At 43.8% G+C, this 18999-nt stretch overlaps 1 protein-coding gene across 1 annotated transcript in view; it reads right to left on the bottom strand.

The window, feature by feature from the left end:
* Positions 1-1114: 1114 nt before the first annotated feature.
* Positions 1115-18999, bottom strand: part of LOC103265642 (putative homeodomain transcription factor 1) — a gene marked incomplete at its 5' end in the record, with an annotated part of 19204 nt that continues 1319 nt past the window's right edge. Inside the window, 6 exons of the mRNA XM_021715140.1 lie at positions 1115-1719; positions 3012-3137; positions 3925-4020; positions 5256-5411; positions 18082-18168; positions 18633-18762. Coding sequence (XP_021570815.1) covers positions 1699-1719; positions 3012-3137; positions 3925-4020; positions 5256-5411; positions 18082-18168; positions 18633-18762 — 616 coding nt within the window. The remainder of the gene's footprint in view (positions 1720-3011; positions 3138-3924; positions 4021-5255; positions 5412-18081; positions 18169-18632; positions 18763-18999) is intronic.

Genomic DNA, 18999 nt, shown 5'->3' with positions numbered 1-18999 from the left:
TCCAACTCAAAAAAAAAAAAAAAACACAAAACAAAAAAAGAAAAGGGTAACTCATGCATCAGTTAGATGCTGTGTATTTTTGGTAATCTACTTCTAGCTCAGCAACCTTGCTTCCTGTGTCTTCATCAGCGAGATTTTTAAAAAGGACTTCAGTAAGGTAGCAATAACAAATGTTTATTGTGGGTTTACTAAGAGCTAGATGCTTTACACTACACAGGTACCTGACATGATATAAACTCACTTAAGCTCAACAAGCCTATTATACAGTGATTGCTCCATTGAACAGGTGAGGAAATTGAGATTGAGAGAGATTAACTTGCTCCAAATTACAAAGCTAAAAGTAGTAGGGCCAAGAATTCAACCCCAGAAAGGTGTGACCTCAATTCTTGGACCCTTGAGAAATCCATCTTGAAACCCCACAGATATTCCTAATTATTGGGATACATGTAACTGATACCTGATTCTGAATGAGTACATGCTTTACAGGTAATAACCCAGTCTCGAAATTTCCATTCAAAACTCCAGACAACCTTATTCAAATGTTCAGGCTTTTGATTTGTCTCAGGATTCTTCAAAGCAGGTAACTTAATGTGCAGGAACTATAAGTAGAACACTAGCGTTTCCGTTAACATCTATATGCAAGTGTGTGTACTGGGAGATGCTGTGTAAGAGAACTGACATCCTCAAGGGCTGATTACAGACGCAGAGGCCGAAAACAGACGGAGGGACGAGTACATGAAGTGCACGACAGATAAACTATTAATCATGCTTGTGACTCCCGGCACAGCACCATGCTAAGAAGCTCAGCTTGGGCCAGGAGGGGCGGCTGTGATCCCAGCACTGGGAGGCTGAGGAGAGAGGCGGCCAGAGGCCGGGAGTTGGAGACCAGTTGGCAACATAGCAATTCCCAGTAGCTACAAAAAGTAAACCAAGTTAAACACAGCTCAGGTGACCTATATGGACGCCTCACTGTATTATGGACATGGGTGAGTGGGCATATACTTAAGTTTCTTATGGTGAGTTTAGGGGATATTGTATGCATGATTTTACCAACAATGACACAGTTATTAGGAGTAACTCAAAATTATAAACTAATTAAAAATTTCTCCACAGCTTAGCAGAAACTCACAGTTTAATAGGTTTTCTTCCTTCAACAACAACAAAAAAACTAGAAACTGAAATTATCCAGTAAGTTCTTTTATTTGGATTCAGCCTAAAATAGCTTGTTTGATCTCTCTTTGATAGAGAAGTGAAATCTCCAGTTCTATAGACTGTAATAGAAAAGTACTGAATTTGCATATTTCCAATAAAAGATATTTGCTTCATGCTTTGGGCTTCTACCATAGTTACCCAAAAGACTATTTCCTAGTAAATATACCTGTAACAGCACGGAAGGGCTCAGAATTTAAATTTCCTAACTCGGAAAACTGTCCTTGTGTTACTGTCACACACACAGTCTTTTTAGTCAGCCGACCATTCATATTATTTGAAAACCATGAAAACGCAGGTTTGTAATGTGCACATCTAGTTGGAAAAGGACTTGCTCCTCTGGGAACGCCATCGTTCAGTGTGGCAGGGCCGAGAACACCTGTGCAGGTAAACTAGCAGGTGGGCATCTCCCTGGTTTCTGCAGTCATCTCCTTCCTTGATGGGCAAGTACTGATGCCAGCCAGGGAGAGTCCATGCTTTTCACCCGGCTTATGATTTAATCTTCCACAGCTAAAAAAAGAAAATCGCCAAAATAAGTTAGTTTTCAGGCAAACAGGTGGGATTTCTAGACACCTGACTATGAACCAAGAACACTTTACACATGAAAAATGTCAAGTCTGGCAACAGCAACCACAGATCGTCATAGAGAAAGTTCTCAGGACTTCCAGGACCAAAAATAACACACTGCAATTCGTGTGTGATTGATTTTCATTCATTCTACCTCTTGTATAGTCCCTAGATCAGAGTAAGGCCTTTACCCAGCTCATGCTATGGATGAAATTCCAACAAGACTTTTTGTTCCATTCAAGAGAACAGTCTATTGTACTTGCGTGCAATGAGCAAACTTACGCTGAGAAGTCTGTGGACCCCATCCAGATGCCTGCTGCTTTACGCCAGCAGTTATTCCCAAACTAGTCTTACACGTAACACACACACACAGAGTGTGAAGAGCGCAGGTTGCTATACGTGAGAATTTTGGGTTTTTTTAGATGGCAGGATTTATTGAGAGGAGAGGAAAGCTCCCGCAGTGGGAGGGGATCCGAGAAGGTTGCCCTACATAAGAATTTTTAAGACTATGAGACTTGCTCACAAAAGCAAGAACATGGAACCAACCATGCTGCCCATCGAAAGAGGACTGGATTAAAATAAAAGCAACACATACACGTTGGAATATTACACAGCCACAAAGAAGGACAAAATTATGAACTTCAGCAACTTGGGTGGACTTGGAGACTATACTACGGAGAGACCTATCACAGAAACAAGAACTGAGTATCACACATTCTCATTTATAAGCAGACCCTGAACTACTATCGCAGTACTATAGCAAAGGGATTGACAGAAGTGAGAAACTGCCAGGGCAGGGCACGCCGCATCAGCAAGGGTGCCTGCCTGGTGAACATTTGTGTCCCTGACCCTGAATTGTACCCCACACCTTTAAAATTAAAAATAAGCCGGGCTCAGTGGCTCAGCCTGTAATCCCGCGCCTTTGGGAGGCTGAGGTGAGTGGATTGCCTGAGCCCACAGGTTCGAGACCCGCCTGGGCAACTTGGCAAGACCTCATCTCTACAATAAATCAAAAAATTAGCCGGGCGTGATAGCACGCGCCTGTAGTTCCAGCTCCTTGGAAGGCTGAGGTGGAAGGATCGCGGGAGCCCAGCAGGTTGAGGCTGTGGTGGCCGGGAGCGGCCGCTGCACTCCAGTCTGGGCGACCGAGTGAGACTCCAACTCAAAAAATAAAAATAAATAAAAAATTAAAAATAAAAAAGACTACGATGCTACAGAGTGGTGGTCATACTTACTCTGATGTTAAACCCTAGAAGATCACTTATAACACCTGAGACAGCAGAAAGGATAACGACTCTTGTGATATTGTAGATCAAGGGGTTCATTGTCAGTCCGTAGAGTCGAAATGGTGTGTCCAGCTCCTACAAAGAGCGTGAAAGAATAGAAATGAGGTACTTGTGTTCTCAACAGCTATTCAGTGACTTCTTGCTATTTTTTATTTCTCTGGTCTAAAAACGCTACATAGTAGCCACAGTGGCAGCCTGGGCTCGCTACATCCTGGCAGGGAGCCTTGGTGAACATGTCCCTTTCCAGAGATGGGGTGAGACAGCTGTGACGACATCAAAGGTGGCCTTGACCAAGCTGCCGAGGTGTAGCAGCGGAGGACACCAGCCAGCAGCAGCATTCTGGGCACGATGATGCCAGCGCCTCGGGGGCAGGATGAGGCCACCAGCACAGACCCGCAGCCAGCTGGTCCCCTTGCAGGGGGGCGTGGGCCTCACCAACCTTTCTCTCCCAGCAGCTTCCCTCCATGGGGACAACGGAGAGGATGACAATGACTGCAGCCCCACAGATGGCGCGCCACCCCTCCTTGGGACACAAACACCCAGACCAACAGAGACCCCGGTGACAGAAGCCCTAGAACCTGGTCCTCAGTGGGCAGGGAGAAGAGGCAGTTCTCCTCCAGGGCCCGAGCCTCCCGTGCCCAGGAGGCCCGCCTGTGGCAGGAGCCACTCTCGGTCCTCGGCTCCTCCCCAGGAGCTCTGGTCGTAACCACCGCCGCAAGCTGTCCTGGCACCACGGCTGCAGCTCCACCTCGCCTGGGCCACCTCCCCCACCCCAGGTGTCACCTGCCATTTGATATTTTCTTAGAGAAGAAGCTGATTTAATCTAAAGGGTAGTAAAAGTGTGTCATCGGATGTGACTTACTTTCAACAACTTGGTGGATAGCTTTAATACATTGTTTACTAGAGTGAGCTGTTCTTTCTTATTTGGCTTTTTTTCCATCTTAAGATATAAATTAATCTAAGGAAAGGATAGAGAGTAAAGTGAATTTCACAGAAAAATTATGTATGATACATACACTGCATGAAATCTCGCAGATTCCAAGGGTCATGTTTTCAAGGGAAATAAATTTTGAAACCCAGTAGCTATTTTTACAGAAAACACGTCACGTGCTCTAGTCCCACCATCCCTAATCAGTCTCCCTTCACCAAAGAAAAGCTACTTAGTAAGAAAAAGTAATTAATGATGAAGTGATTTAAATATCAAAGCAATGAGACTGGGATGGGAGGACCACCTGAGGCCAGGAGTTCAAGACCAGCCTGGGCAACAGTGAGACCCCATCTTTTAAAAACTGCTCTAAAACTAGGCAAGCGTGGTGGCACGTGCCTAGAGTCCTAGCTACTTGAGAGGCTGAAGGAGAAGGATCCCTTGAGCCCAGGAGTTCAAGACTGCAGTACACTGTGCTCATGCCACTGCACTCCAGCCTGGGTGACAGAGTGACACCTCATCTCAAAAACAAAACAAACAAAAAATGACAAGAGATTTTAATATTAATTGTAATATAACAGTAATTAGCATGTAAACTCCATGAGTTCAAAGGCTATATCTTATTCATCTCACTATACCCCAGATAATCTAACATCCTTATTAAACATTTATGAAATGGAAAAAGATAACTACTTTTAATTTACTAATTCTTTATTTTTTCCCTTATAGAAGAATTCTCTACTCTGATTTGAAGGCAAAAATAACTAATGATAAATGTGTTTATTTAAAGTTTTTGAATAAATGTGAAATTAAAAAAGTACTATTATACTCAGTAGTTACAAGAAACATTTCTCACATACTGAAAAATAAGTATTTTCCAAATACTAAATAATGTATTCTATAGCTGATACAGAGGAATTCAAAAGGCTTTTTCTACATATTAAATGACAAGTATCATAAGGATCTAATCCTTGATGTGGAATATGAGATTAAAAGCAGCCATTGCTACCAATAAAGATACCTTTATAGTATACAAAGTTTTCTGATGCCTTAGCTCTGAGTTCTCACAATCCTGAAGCAGGTAAAGATATTTTATCCCTTTTGTCAGGAATTAGCAATTACAGAGCAGAAAAGTGACGTGTGTGGTCAGTTATGCAGCTAGAAAGTGACAGTTCGATGGTGATTCGGCCCTGAATCCTCCACATACATTTTACAGAACATTCAGCCACTCCTCAGCAGTGAGCCAAATTGACAGGATCAGTTAATACCTGTTCAGTCAGCAATATCGAAACATTGCTGTATTTCTTGTTAGTTTCAGACCCCAATGAGGCCAGGCGCAGCAGGAAAAGTAGCAAAGCTGATTCCCAGATCAAAAACTCCCAATTATAAGCATCATTCAGGAAAGTTTTATGTCCTTGGAGAACCTATATAAGGGATACAAAAAGTAGTTCAGTTATTCATTTGTCTTAAAATCAAATAATTACTCCTTTACCAATTTAAGAACATTTTAAAAAATCTAATATTTTAATACTCAAAGCAAAAGCGTTTGGTACTCATAGTGTTCTCTATTTAATCATTATCTATTTCTCTACATTTCCTAGACTTTCTCCTTTTCATGAAAGATAATAAGGGTTTAGAAGTAACAAAGAAGAGAAATATAAGTAAAATGAGACAAATGCTTTTCCAGCAACTTAAACCACAAGCATGTCCATTCACAAGCATATGGTGACCATCGTTCAAAGTACTAAATCTGCATTAAATCTAGTGAGCTCCCTAAAACATGTGGCCCATCCCACTGCTATGGCTATAAAATCCTAAGAATCAGCTTTTTATTCCCTTTAAGATCCAACTAACAATAGCAACAGCAGCTACCACTTATTGAGTGCCTAATATGTGTCAAGTTTTCTGGAAACAATTGAGTTTTTTTCCCAAGTTAATTTATTTAAAAGTAAAGACATTTCCTCAAGCAAGCCCTAGTCAAACGGAAATTGTTGAAAAGCATATGGAGAACTCTCAGAAGCCATTTGAAAAAGAGTACGTCACCAAGCAGCTGCACCCTCCATTTCTCTTCCCTCAGGGCCATTGAGGCTCCCTCTCAACTCTGCTTGGCTAAGTCCACCACCTTCAAAGACTCGTGTTTTCTGCTTTCAGGTATTTGCCCCAGTTAGATTACATATGATTAAGAGGAGGAAAGTAACAGATAGTAACAACCTAGGTGCAACACTTCAGAAGACTGATACAAGTTGTTGCACAGCACTAGACAGTATGCAAATCAGTCAAACTGGTAGAAAACTACACACAAGAAAAACTCTTAGGATCAGAGAAAAATGACATTGCTTTTTAAAGAACAGCACTAAGACTAACAGCTGGTTTTTCAAAATAAAATATGGAAATCAGAAAACAATGGAATGTAAAAAGTGCTGAAAGAAAATTTGCAACTTAGAATTCTATTCCTAGCTGGGTTCGGTGGCTCAGCCTGTAATCCTGCGCCTTTGGGAGGCTGAGGTGAGTGGATTGGCTGAGCCCGCGGATTCGAGACCCTCCTGGGCAGTGAGACCTCATCTCTACAATAAATCAAAAAATCAGCCGGGCATGGTAGTGCATTCCTGTAATTCCAGCTACTTGGAAGGCTGAGGCAGAAGGATCGCTGGAGCCCAGTAGGTCGAGGCTGTGGTGGCTGGGAGCAGCCACTGCACTCCAGTCTGGGTGACAGAGTGAGACTCCAACTCAAAAAAAAAAAAAAAAAAAAGAATTCTATTCCTAGTTTTAAAAAGTATCATTCGATAGTGAAAGTGATAAAAGGTATTTTCAAACAGCAAAAACAGAGAGACTTATGACCAGCAGACTGGCACTAAGATAAATAACACAAGAGTTTCTCAAGCAAGAGAAAAACAGTCCCAGAGAGAAATGCAGGAAACGATGAAAGGCAATGGAACGGCGCAACTGTGGGGGTAAATATAAATGACACATTAACTCCACAAAGCAAGAGTAACCATATCTTGTGGGTTTAAAACATATGCAAAAATAAGCCAGGAACAATGGGTCATGCCTGTAATTCCAGCACTTTGGGAGGTAGAGCCAAGAAGACTGCTGGAGCCCAGGGATTCAAGACCATCCTTGGCAATTTAGCAAGACCTCGTCTCCACAAAAAATTTAAAAAATTAGCCAGATGTGGTGGCATGTGCCTGAGTTCCAGCTACCTGGAAGGCTGGGGCAGAAGGACTGCATGAGCCCAGCAGGTAGAGCCTGTGGTAGCTGTGAATGTGTCACTGCACTCCAGCTTGGCAACAGTGAGACACCAACACAAAAATAAAATAAATGTAAAATTAAAACAAAGGACAAGCCAGGCTCGGTGGCTCAGCCTATAATCCCACGCCTTTGGGAGGCTGAGATGAGTGGATTGCCTGAGCCTGCGGGTTCGAGACCCGACTGGGCAGCAAGACCTCATCTCTATAATAAATCAAAAAATCAGCCGGGCGTGGTAGCGCATGCCTGTAATTCTGGCTACTCGGAAGGCTGAGGTGGAAGGATCGCTGGAGCCCAGCAGGCGAGGCTGTGGTAGCCGGGAGCGGCCACTGCACTCCAGTCCGGACGACCAAGTGAGACTCCAACTCAAAACAACAACACAACAACAAAGGAAAATAACACAAAAAGTCGAGGGGTAAATGAGAGAAAGTGTGCTAAGGTCCTAGCATTATCAAAAAAGTGGTAACATAATCATGTTATTAGACTATATATAGTAAGGACAATGTTGCAATCCCTGGAGTTACAACTAAAGCAATAATAGTAAGAGAATGCAAAACAAATTAATAGGATTAAGCAAGATATTTTAAAATATTTGGCTCAGCAGAAATTTTAGAAGCCAAAAGAGATCAAGGCCCTATTTTTAGCTTTCTTTAAAGAAAAAAGCCAACCAAGAAGGTCATATCCCACCAAACTAAGTTTCATAAATGAAGGCAAAACAGTCTTTTCCAGACAAGCAAACACTAAGGGAATGCATTGCCACCAGACCAACTCACAAGAAGTGTTCAAAGGAGTTTTAAACATGGAAATGAAAGAACATTACTTGCTACCATAAAAGCACACATAAGTACAAAGCTCATAGATCCCATAAAACTGAAGCAATTACACAATTGAGACTACAAGGCAACACAGGTTTAAAAAGTTCCCTTCCTGGAAACTGGCAACAGCATCAGCTGGCTGGGTTAAACTATTTAACAGCTTTTTTTTCGCTTCTGTGAACCCTGCTAGCATTGCTTGAAAAATACCTAGGCCTCCAGGATGTTGCGGTTTGGTCCACGTGGAAAGTCCCAGTGCAGTTTTGCCCCATTTAAGCAAGCCCCTACAGCAAATGGGGGCCCTTGTTGTGGGACTGGCATGTCCAGTAGGCAAGTGGCTGCCGGCCTGGCACCTGGCTAATAAACCTCTCCTTTTTATAACTTGTACTTTTGGTGTTGGTGTCTGTGAATTAAGCACTCAGTCCCTATTTCATTTGGGAGCTCGTCCAGGATATCCGAGAGCTTAATCCCCAGCCCCAATCACCAGCTGACCTTGTGGGTGTGCGTACCCGCGAACCTCACTGTTCGTCAGGCCTGGTGAGTCTGTGGACTCACAAATGGGTGACTGTCGTCTCTGGCAGACTCACAATGTCCCCAGAGCCCTCTGAGAGGTGAGTCAAGTTCCCGTTCTGTTTGTGCACACTTCTGGTTGGACCCGCAGGAAAGCTGGATGCAGCGCTAATTCCTGGGTCTGAGGTCCCAGTGAAACGTCACTGGGTCCTCCGGTATTGCCCTCGGGCAGTTAGGTCTGTCTGTTCAGTTTGTGTTATTGCCTGTATTTGTTCAGTGTTAGTCACTGTTGTGTCTGTCACAGCTGTCGATATTATGGGACAGCAGTGCTCTAAGCCTGACACTCCTCTGCAACTGGTTTTGTGCCACTTCAAGGATTTCCAAGGAGCGGCACAGCAGTTGGGTTATCAGGTAAACCAGGGAAACCTAACCACCTCTGTTCCCTCAAATGGCCCACATTTCCTCATTGCAGCTGACCGCCAGAGGTGACCTTCAACCCTGCCATAGTGGGGAAGGTCCGACAGTTCGTCTATCAATGCCACCCAGACCAGATCCCGTACGTCACTGGTAATGCAGCAGCCATCATGGCTGAAGAAAGCCGAAAAGAGAGCTAATTCTTCTCGTGTTTCAGCCCTACAGGAAACTCCAAAAGCCAAACCTCCGGTCCTCCAGAGCCCACTGGAGGATGATGGAATTCCCCCGCCCTACTCTACATCTGAGCGGGAGCAGGGGGCCCACAAGGTCCTCAGCCCGTCACTCACCAGGAGAGGGTCCTCATATCAGCCCCTGTATCCCCCTCTTCCCCAGGCGTCTCCCGAGGGCCCAACTGCCCCCGATAAACCGACTAGCCCCGACTCGTCTTCGGGGAACTCAGAACCACAAACTTCCACGGTCCTCCCCCTGAGACAGGCCCCGGGACTAGACGCAGGAGGTTCGGGGGGCCAGCCCTTTATGGTTTATGTCCCTTTCTCTACTGGAGATCTTTACAATTGGAAGCACCAAAATCTGACGTTCGCTAGAAAACTTCAGCGCCTCATAGGCCTTTTAGAAACTATTTTCTTCACCCACCAGCCCACTTGGGATGGCTGCCAACAGCTCCTCCAAGCCCTTTTTGCTGTGGAGGAAAGAGAACGAATCCGTCAGGAGGCAAGAAAATTGGTCCTGGAACTGGACGGCAGACTGACAGAGCAGGACCCTGTGGACCATGTCTTCCCTGCTGAGAGGCCTAATTGGAACCTGAACACCAATCACGGTAGGGAGTGTCTCACCACCTATCACCGAACTCTCATGGGGGGTTTCCAGGCCGCCACCAGGAGGCCCACAAATTTGTCTAAGGTAAGTGAGGTAACTCAGGGCCCACAGGAATCTCCCACGGCTTTTCTGGAACGCCTTATGGAGGCCTATCGGGCGTATACTCCCATAGACCCAGAGGCTCCAGAAAATCGGAGGGCTTTAGTTATAGCCTTTGTCTCCCAGTCAGCCCCTGATATAAGAAAAAAATTGCAGAAAATTGAAAGATTTGAAGAGAAAAGTTTATCAGAGTTAACCGAGGTAGCCCAGAAGGTCTATAATAGCAGGAACTCGCCTGAAGACCAACAAACCAAAAAGATGGCCAAAGTAGTAGCAGCACCTTTACTGGAAGTTAAACCCAAGCAGCCAACAGGGAAAAGAGAAACCAGCACCAGATGAAAAACTCCACCAGCAAAAACATCCCCGACTACCCAGCACATTCGGGCCATAAAAGGCATCCCGGCCCCAGGAAGCAAAAGGCAGGTCCGGGAATTCTTGGGAGCTGTAGGATAACTGCTGACTATGGATCCCTAAGTTTGCTAAACTCGCAAAACCCCTCTATGAAATAACCAAGGGACCAGAGGCTAATTTTAAATGAACACCAGAGGGGGACAAAACTTTCCAAGCCCTTCAAAACGCCCTGGTCTCAGCTCCAGCCCTGGCCTTGCCGGATATTGAAAAACCTTTCCGCCTTTATGTGGATGCAAGATGAGACGTCGCCCGGGGGCTCCTAACCCAAAAGCTCGGCCCATGGAACAGGCAGGTCGCCTCCCTGACAAAAAAACTGGACCCGGTCTCCTCGGGCTGGCCACCCTGCATGCGGGTTATAGCAGCCATTGCCATGTTAGTAAGGGACTCAGACAAACTAACACTGGGGCAGAATTTGACAGTCATGGCCACGCATGCAGTGGAGTCTTTACTCCGAGGGGCTCCTGACAAATGATGTCAAATGCCCAAATAACTCACTATCAAGTGCTACTTTTAAATCAACCTGGGCAACTTGGCAAGACCTCATCTCTACAATAAATAAAAAATTAGCCAGGCATGGTAGTGCGCGCCTGTAGTTCCAGCTACTTGGAAGGCTGAGGCGGAAGGATCGCTGGAGCCCAGCAGGTCGAGGCTGTGGTGGCCGGGAGCAGCCACTGCACTCCAGCCTGGGCGGCAGAGTGAGACTCCAACTCGGAAAAATAAATAAATAAATAAAATAAATCAACCCCGCATCAAGTTCCAGCATATCCCCAGCTTAAACCCCGCAACCTTGCTACCAGAAGAAGGTCCCACGGGGCTGCCACATTGTTGTTATGAAACAACTGAGTTCCAGAAGCTGTGCTGGGACCTAACCGATGTCCCAAGAACAAACCCCGACCTAACACTTTTCTCAGATGGCAGCAGTTTCATCCAGAATGGGGTAAGGTATGCGGGGGCAGCAATGGTCACTCTACAGGGAACTATTAGGGCTGAGCCTCTTCCGCAGAAAACATCAGCCCAAAAAGCCGAAGTGATTGCCCTAACTGAGGCCCTAAAAGCAAGTAAAGGAAAAGTTGTCAACATCTACGCTGACAGCAGGAACACGTTTGCAACTGCACACGTTCATGGGACAATTTACAGGGAGCGGGGATTGCTCACCACAGAGGGGAAAACCATAAAAAATAAAGCAGAGGTCTTAGACCTCCTGGCAGCAATATGGGCCCCCAAACAAGTTTCATCCATTGTCCGGGCCACCAAAAAGGAAACTCAAAAGAGGCAATAGGAAATAGAAAAGCAGGTCAAGCAGCCAGAGAAGCTGCTTACAGCAGAACCACCTGCCTGCTGGCGCTGCCTCCTCCGGTTCTCTGTGAGCCACCAAAATAGACAGAAGAGGACCTCCTCGCTGCACAAAAATTGCAGATAGCCTCAAACCCAGACGGATGGCTTCCACTTCAGGACGGCAGAACCTTCCTCCCTCGAGTCCTGGGACAACAAATCCTAAGGCAGCTCCACGAAGGTACTCATTTGGGAAGGACAAAACTAACCGAACTTGTGAGGATAGAATTCTATCTCCCTCATCTGGACCAGCTCGCCCAGAAGCTCATTCAAGGCTGCATGTCATGCCAGCAGACTAATAATGCTAAGGTCAGTGTATTCACCCAAGGGGTCCGAGATAGGGGACTAACCCCCGGGAGACATTGGGAAATAGACTTTACAGAAGTCAAACCTGGGCAATATGGATATAAGTACCTATTGGTCTTGGTAGACACCTTCTCGGGATGGGTCAAGGCATTTCCTACAAAAACTGAAACTGCAAACAGTAAAGAAACTCTTAAATGACATCATACCAAGATATGGTCTACCTATCTCAATAGGCTCAGATAATGGCCCAGCATTTATTTCTAAACTTACCGAAGGTTTTGCAAAAACCTTGGGGATAAATTGAAAGTTACATTGTACATATCATCCCCAGAGTTCAGGACAGGTAAAAAGAATGAATCAGACGCTTAAAGAGACCTTGACCAAATTAACCCTGGAGACCAGTGAAGGTTGGGTAACACTCTTTCTCTATGCCCTCTTAAGGGCCAGGTGTACCTACATCAAGGGTCTAACCCCCTTCAAAATTCTGTTGGGACGGCCCCCACCATTACTTCCAAAAATTAGACTGGAAAAAGCCCTAGAACTGTCTAACCATAATTTGCTTCAGTCACTGCAGGCTCTTCAAAGAGTTCAGCCAGCTGTCACTGAGACCGTGCAGGCAGCCTTCCGGAAACCGGTTCTAGAACATCCACACCTGTTCCAGCCCGGTGACCAGGTCTGGATAAAATGGCACAAAGCTGAGGCTCTCACCCCAAGGTGGAAAGGGCCCCACATAGTAATCCTTACTTCTCCTATGCCCATCAAAGTCAGCGGTATCTGCCCCTGAATTCATCATTCACAAGTAAAGGCAGACACCACCGCAACCCCAGAGACATGGAAAGTCGACTCCTGAGACATGGAAAGTCATCAAACCAGCTACTGGAGAAGATCCTCTAAAGATAAGACTTTTGTGGACTTTTGTATCTTAATCATATTCCTTGCATACTTTCCCCAGCTTGAGGCCTACTGGCCTAACCCACGTAATCCCTATACTCCGGGGAACTATTCCTGGGAACTGAGAAATACCGTCACTGGGACCATAATTGCCACCTACAGAGGAAGCGGGCAGCCTGTCTTTAATTTTGACCTTTGTAAATTATGGCCAGGTCTAACCCTCGGGGGCACACACACTGACGAATGCGGCACCTTAGCTCATGAAAAAGGACTTAAATCTGTTGGTTTTTATGCTTGCCCAGCATCAGGACCAGCCCGTTGCCACGAAGCAGGACAATACCACTCTGCTGCATGGGGGCGTGAAACTATTGCTCCTTGGAAAAGCTGAGACCCATACATAAGCCTCCTTGGTTATGTTAAAACAGTGTATCATCAGTAAAATTAATAGCCCTCAATACTCAATGTAATTCCCTGTATGAAAAGTAATTGATTTGACTCCAGGAACAACTGAAAGGGACGAATGTGGAAGGCGGCTTAAAAAGACATCTACAATGTCAAAAATTAGGCTAAGCATAAACTCAGCCTTTGCACAGTTAAGCATGTACTCAGCCTTTGCACAGTTAAAAAGTTCCCTTCCTGGAAACTGGCAACAGCATCTGCTGGCTAGGTTAAACTATTTAACAGCTTTTTTTTTGCTTCTGTAAACCCTGCTAGCATTGCTTGAAAAGTACCTAGGCCTCCAGGATGTTGCGGTTTGACGCACTTGGAAAGTCCCACTGTGGTTTTGCCCCATTTAAGCAAGCCCCTACAGCAAAGGGAGGCCCTTGCTGTGGGACTGGCATGTCCAGCAGGCAAGTGGCCGCCAGCCTGGCTCTTGGCTAATAAACCTCTCCTTTTTATAACTTGTACTTTTGGTGTCAGTGTCTGTGAATTAAGCACTCAGTTCCTATTTCACTATGAGAGGAATAAAATTCACATATCAATATTAAACTTGAATGTAAACGGCCTAAATTATCCATTTAAAAGATATGGAGTGGCAAGTTGGATTAAAAAAAGACAAAGCAGGACATAATGATAAAGGTTTCAGCTCCAAAAGGAGATTTAACAGTCCTAAATATAAACACACCCAACATCAGAGGACCTAGATTTATAAAATAAATACTATCAGACCTAAAAAAAGAGACAGACAGCCATACAGTAATAGTGGGGAACTTCAACATCCCACTGACAGCACTAGACAGATCATCATGGTAGCAAACTAGCAAACTCTACACTCAAGTCAGACCCTTAACCAAATGGACCTAATAGACATCTACAGAATACACAACCCAACAACACAGGATATACATTTTTCTCATGTACACAATGAACATTCTCTAAAGTTGACCACATGCTTGGTCATAAAACAAATCTCAGTAAATTCAAACAAATCAAGCATTTTCTTGATCCCACAGTGGAATAAAATTAGAAATAAGAGAAACTCTCAAAACCACACAAGCACATGGAAACTAAACAATTCATTCCGAAATGACTTTGGGGTTTACAATGAAATTAAGGCAGAAAGCCAAAACAAATGTTTTGAAACAACTGAAAATAGAGACAATATACCAAAACCTCTAGGATACAGCAAAATCAGTGTCAACAGGAAAGTTTATAATACCAAATGCCTACATCAAAAAGATAGATCTCAAATTAACAACTTAACATCACACCTAAAGGAACTAGAAAAACCAGAATAAACTAAACTCAAAGCTAGCAAAAAAGAAATAACTAAGATCAAAATAGAACTAAGTGAAATTGAGACTAAAAAATCCATACAAAGTATCAGCAAAATGAAAAGTTGGTTCTTTGAAAGGATAAATAAGATTGATAGACTGCTAGCTACATTAACAGAGATCAATCCAAATATGCACTACCAAAAACGACAAACGTGACATTAGAACTGATATCACATAAATACAAAGTGTCTTCAAATGCTACTATGAACATCCCTACACACACAAACTAGAAAACCTAGAGGGATTTAAATAAATTCCTGGAAACATACAACCTCCCAAGACTGAACCGGGAAGAAACTGAAATCCTTAACAGATCAATAACAAGTTACAAAACTGAACCAGTAATAAAAAATCTACCAGTCAAAAAGAAGCCCTGGACCAGACAGATTCACAGGTGAATTCTACCAGATGTACAAGGAACAGCTGGTACCAATCTTACTGAAACTATTTCAAAAAAATCAAATAGGATGGATTCCTCCCAAACTCATTTATAAAACCAGTGTCATTCAGACACCATAATCTGGCAAAGGCACAACAACAAAAAAGGAAAACTATAGGCCAATATCCCTGATGAACATAGACACAAAAATCTTCAACAAAATGTTAGCAAACCAAATCCCACAGCACATCGAAAAGATAATTCATCACAATGAAGTGGGTTTCATTCCGTGGATGCAAGGACGGTTCAATATATGCAAATCAATAAAGATGATTCACCATATAAACAGAATTTAAAACAAAAAAAGCACAGGATTTATGACTAAGACCTCAAAAGCAAATACAACAAAAGCAAAAATTGACAAATGGGACTTAATTAAAGAGCTTCTGCACAGCAAAACAAAAAACCGACGGAGTAAACAAGCAACCTACAGAATGAGAGAAAACATTTGCAAACTATGCATCTGACAAAGGACTCATAATCCAGAGTCTATAAGGAACTCAAACAAATCAACAAGAAAAAACAAATAGCCCCCTTAAAAAGTGGGCAAAGGTGCAGTGGCCACATCTGTAATCCCAGCACGTTGGGAGGTGAAGGCAAGAGGATTGCCTGAGTCCAGGGGTTCAAGACCATCCTGAGCAACTTTGCAAGACCTCATCTTTACAATAAACCAAAAAATTAGCCAGGCATGGTGGTGCGTGTCTATAGTTCCAGCTATTTGGAAGGCTGAGGCAGAAGGATTCACCCGAGTCCAGCAAGTCAAGGCTGCAGTGGCTGTGAACGTGCCACTGACCTCCAGCCTGGGCAACAGAAACTCCAACTCAAAAAAAAAAAAAAAAAAAAAAAGAAAAGAAAAGAAAAAGAAACAAGCTACCTTTAAAGGACATGCTGATTACAAGAGACACACTTAAAATATGAGAACAAAACAATGAAAGAGGATAGAAAAAGATATAAAATGCAAAAACTAATCAAAAGACAGCTGGTATAGTTAAATTAATAGAAAATAAAGTTGAAGCCGGCCTCGGTGGCTCAGCCTGTAATGCTGTACCTTTGGGAGGCTGAGGTGAGTGTATTGCCTGAGCCCGCGGGTTCGAGACCCACCTGGGCAGCGAGACCTCATCTCTATAATAAATCAAAAAATCAGCCGGGCGTGGTAGCACACGCCTGTAATTCCGGCTACTCGGAAGGTTGAGGCGGAAGGATCACCGGAGCCCAGCAGGCAAGGCTGTGGTGGCTGGGAGCGGCCACTGCACTCCAGTCTGGGCGACCGAGTGAGACTCCAACTCAAAAAAAAAAAAAAAAGAAAATACAGTTGAAACATTAGAAATAGAGGCATTTTACAAGGTCATGAAAGAAAAAAGAAAAAGCCTGATACTTTCTCAGATTAAAGAAGACTAAAGAGACATGACAACTATATGCAATATATAATTCTGAAATAGATCCTGGATTCAGGAAAAAAAAAAACTTCAAAGGACATAAAAGTCAATCCATCAAGAAGATGGATAACAATCCTAAATCTGGATATACCAGTTATACAGTTTTAAGATATACAGGCCGGGTTCAGTGGCTCAGCCTGTAATCCCAGCACTTTGGGAGGCCGAGGTGAATAGAGTGCCTGAGCCCATGGGTTCAAGATCAGCCCAGGCAACTAGGCGAACCCTCATATCTATAATAAATCAAAAATTAACCAGGCGTGGTAGCGCATGACTGTAGTTCCGACTACTTGGAAGGCTGAGGTGGAAGGATCACCAGAGCCCAGCAGGTCGATGCTGAGGTGGCCATGAGTGTACCACTGCCCTCCAACCTGGGCGATGGAGTGAGACTCTGACTCAAAAAAAAAAAAAAAAAAAAGCTGACAGAAATAAAAGGAGAAACAGACAAACTCACAATCACAGTAGACTTGAACACACCTCTACCAACGGCTGACAGAGTAAGACCAAATAATGAAAATACCAGCAATTTGAACAATGCGGTGAACAAACGTGAACTGATATACACAGGGTATTGTTCTCAACAATGACAAATACAAATCCTTTCAAAGTGCTGATGGAACATTAAATCAAACTGAACATGTGCTGGTTTTACATAAGTTAAAGGACCGAAAACATTCACAGTAGAATTAAGTTGAAACTACTAACTGGGAAAGTACAAGATATACCGGTAACTCCTTGCCATGCAGAAAGCACAGAAGTGTTTTTAAAAAGATAGGAGGAGGCCAGGCATGAGTGGCTCACGTCTGTAATACCAGTGTCTGGGAGGCCAAAGAGGGAGGATGACTTGAGCCCAGGAGTTTGAGACCAGTCTGGGCAACATAGCAAGATCTCATCTCTACCAAAAAAATAAAATAAAAATTAACCAGGCATGGTGGTGCATGCTTGTAGTCCCAGCTACTTGGGAAGCAGAGGCAGAAGGATCACTTGAGCCCAGGAGATAGGGCCGTGATGACTCATGATGGTGATGCTATACTCTATCCTGGGTGACAGAGTGAGACTTTGACTCAAAAAAAAAAAAGACAACTGGACCTGTAAAAAGAACGTGGGATGGGGGGATGCTTCAAGGGACTCCTACCAGCCAAATGTGGGACAATTTAGGCATCAAAACAAATATAGTAACAGATTTTAACCCACTGGATAAAAATGAGACTCCACGACTCCAGTCTAATTCATTAATTAACAAGTGGGACAGAAGGAAAGATCTACCCTGGAGTAACAACTAATACATGTAGAAGGAACAATGTCGTCAGGAAATCACTATTTGCATCCATGGCATGACGGCCTTATTACCAGTCAATAACTGCCAACTGACATTACGTTAGAGCGACCGTACAATCTTCCAGGGCTTCAGAAATTACCTTTATTCTCACTGCAGAAACCTAGAAAAATTAAATACCCAAAATAGCCAAAGAAACGTAGACACATTAAAAAACACACACTTAAACACACAGTGACCTGAGCTGAAATGGAGAGTGAGCCCTGGGACAGACGTTCCGCCTCTCCCAAAGCAGAGGCGAAACTCTCACCTGGGCGCAGCAGATGAACGCGATCGAGAGCGTCAGCAGGAAGACTGAGGACACGACCACGTCCACGGAACGCTGGGGGCCCCGTCTCTGCAGGGGAAGACGCACATGTGCGTGTGTTTCGGTCACTGTCACACCTTGAAGTTCACTCATTAGAATGAAAATAAACATTTTCAAGAAGTTTCTGACACAGGACTGGAGCATATTTTGGACATCCCTTTTAAGTACTGAATCCATGTCTTTCCAAATTAAGGGGTGACTGATTCACTGACATATATTCAGCTGGAATCTTTCCCAGAGAATCAGAAAAAGATGCAATATTTAATTATCACTCTCCCCTAGGAAATGTCCATTTTCTTTTCCATTCAAAGCTCTTCTTTACCAACCCCTACCGGCCTTGCAGGTAGGTTACACCCAAGTTGGTGTCTGGCAATCTGTCAGCCACTGAGACAATCTGCCCGAAACCCAGGACTCCACTGCCTGCCTTGCTGTTGCCAGAAACTTCAGTGCACATCTTCTAGTATATATCCTATTGTCCATCAGAAAAAACTCACCTTTAAGAAGGAACGCAGTGACAACCATATTTTAATGTTCTCCACCTTTTTGAGTCTGAAATGAGGTATTTCATATTTCCTAGCTTTCCTGGCAGAAGTAATATGGCTGAAGAGTTTTGCAAATAAAAATCTCTAGAAAAGGTTTAGGGGGAAAAAAATGACAAAATGAAATGTACACGTGTCTCTATGTGTGTGTGCATATTAAATGTCAACAATATTCCTAACAGACAAAAAAAAAAAAAACCAAAACACGTTAGCAAGAGTGAAATTCTAATCAGAGATCGCTAAAATGGGCAGTCAAAAAAAAATTTCATTAACAGCTCATCACCCTGTTGCTTCCAAAGCATGTAATAATAGATGGCTTCAC

Source organism: Carlito syrichta, unplaced genomic scaffold, assembly GCF_000164805.1.
Source record: "Carlito syrichta isolate Samal-C Ts95f unplaced genomic scaffold, Tarsius_syrichta-2.0.1 Scaffold306713, whole genome shotgun sequence".
NCBI classification, from domain to species: Eukaryota; Metazoa; Chordata; class Mammalia; order Primates; family Tarsiidae; genus Carlito; species Carlito syrichta.
Note: the sequence above shows the minus strand (reverse complement) of the source record. Positions and strands in the feature narration are given on the sequence as shown.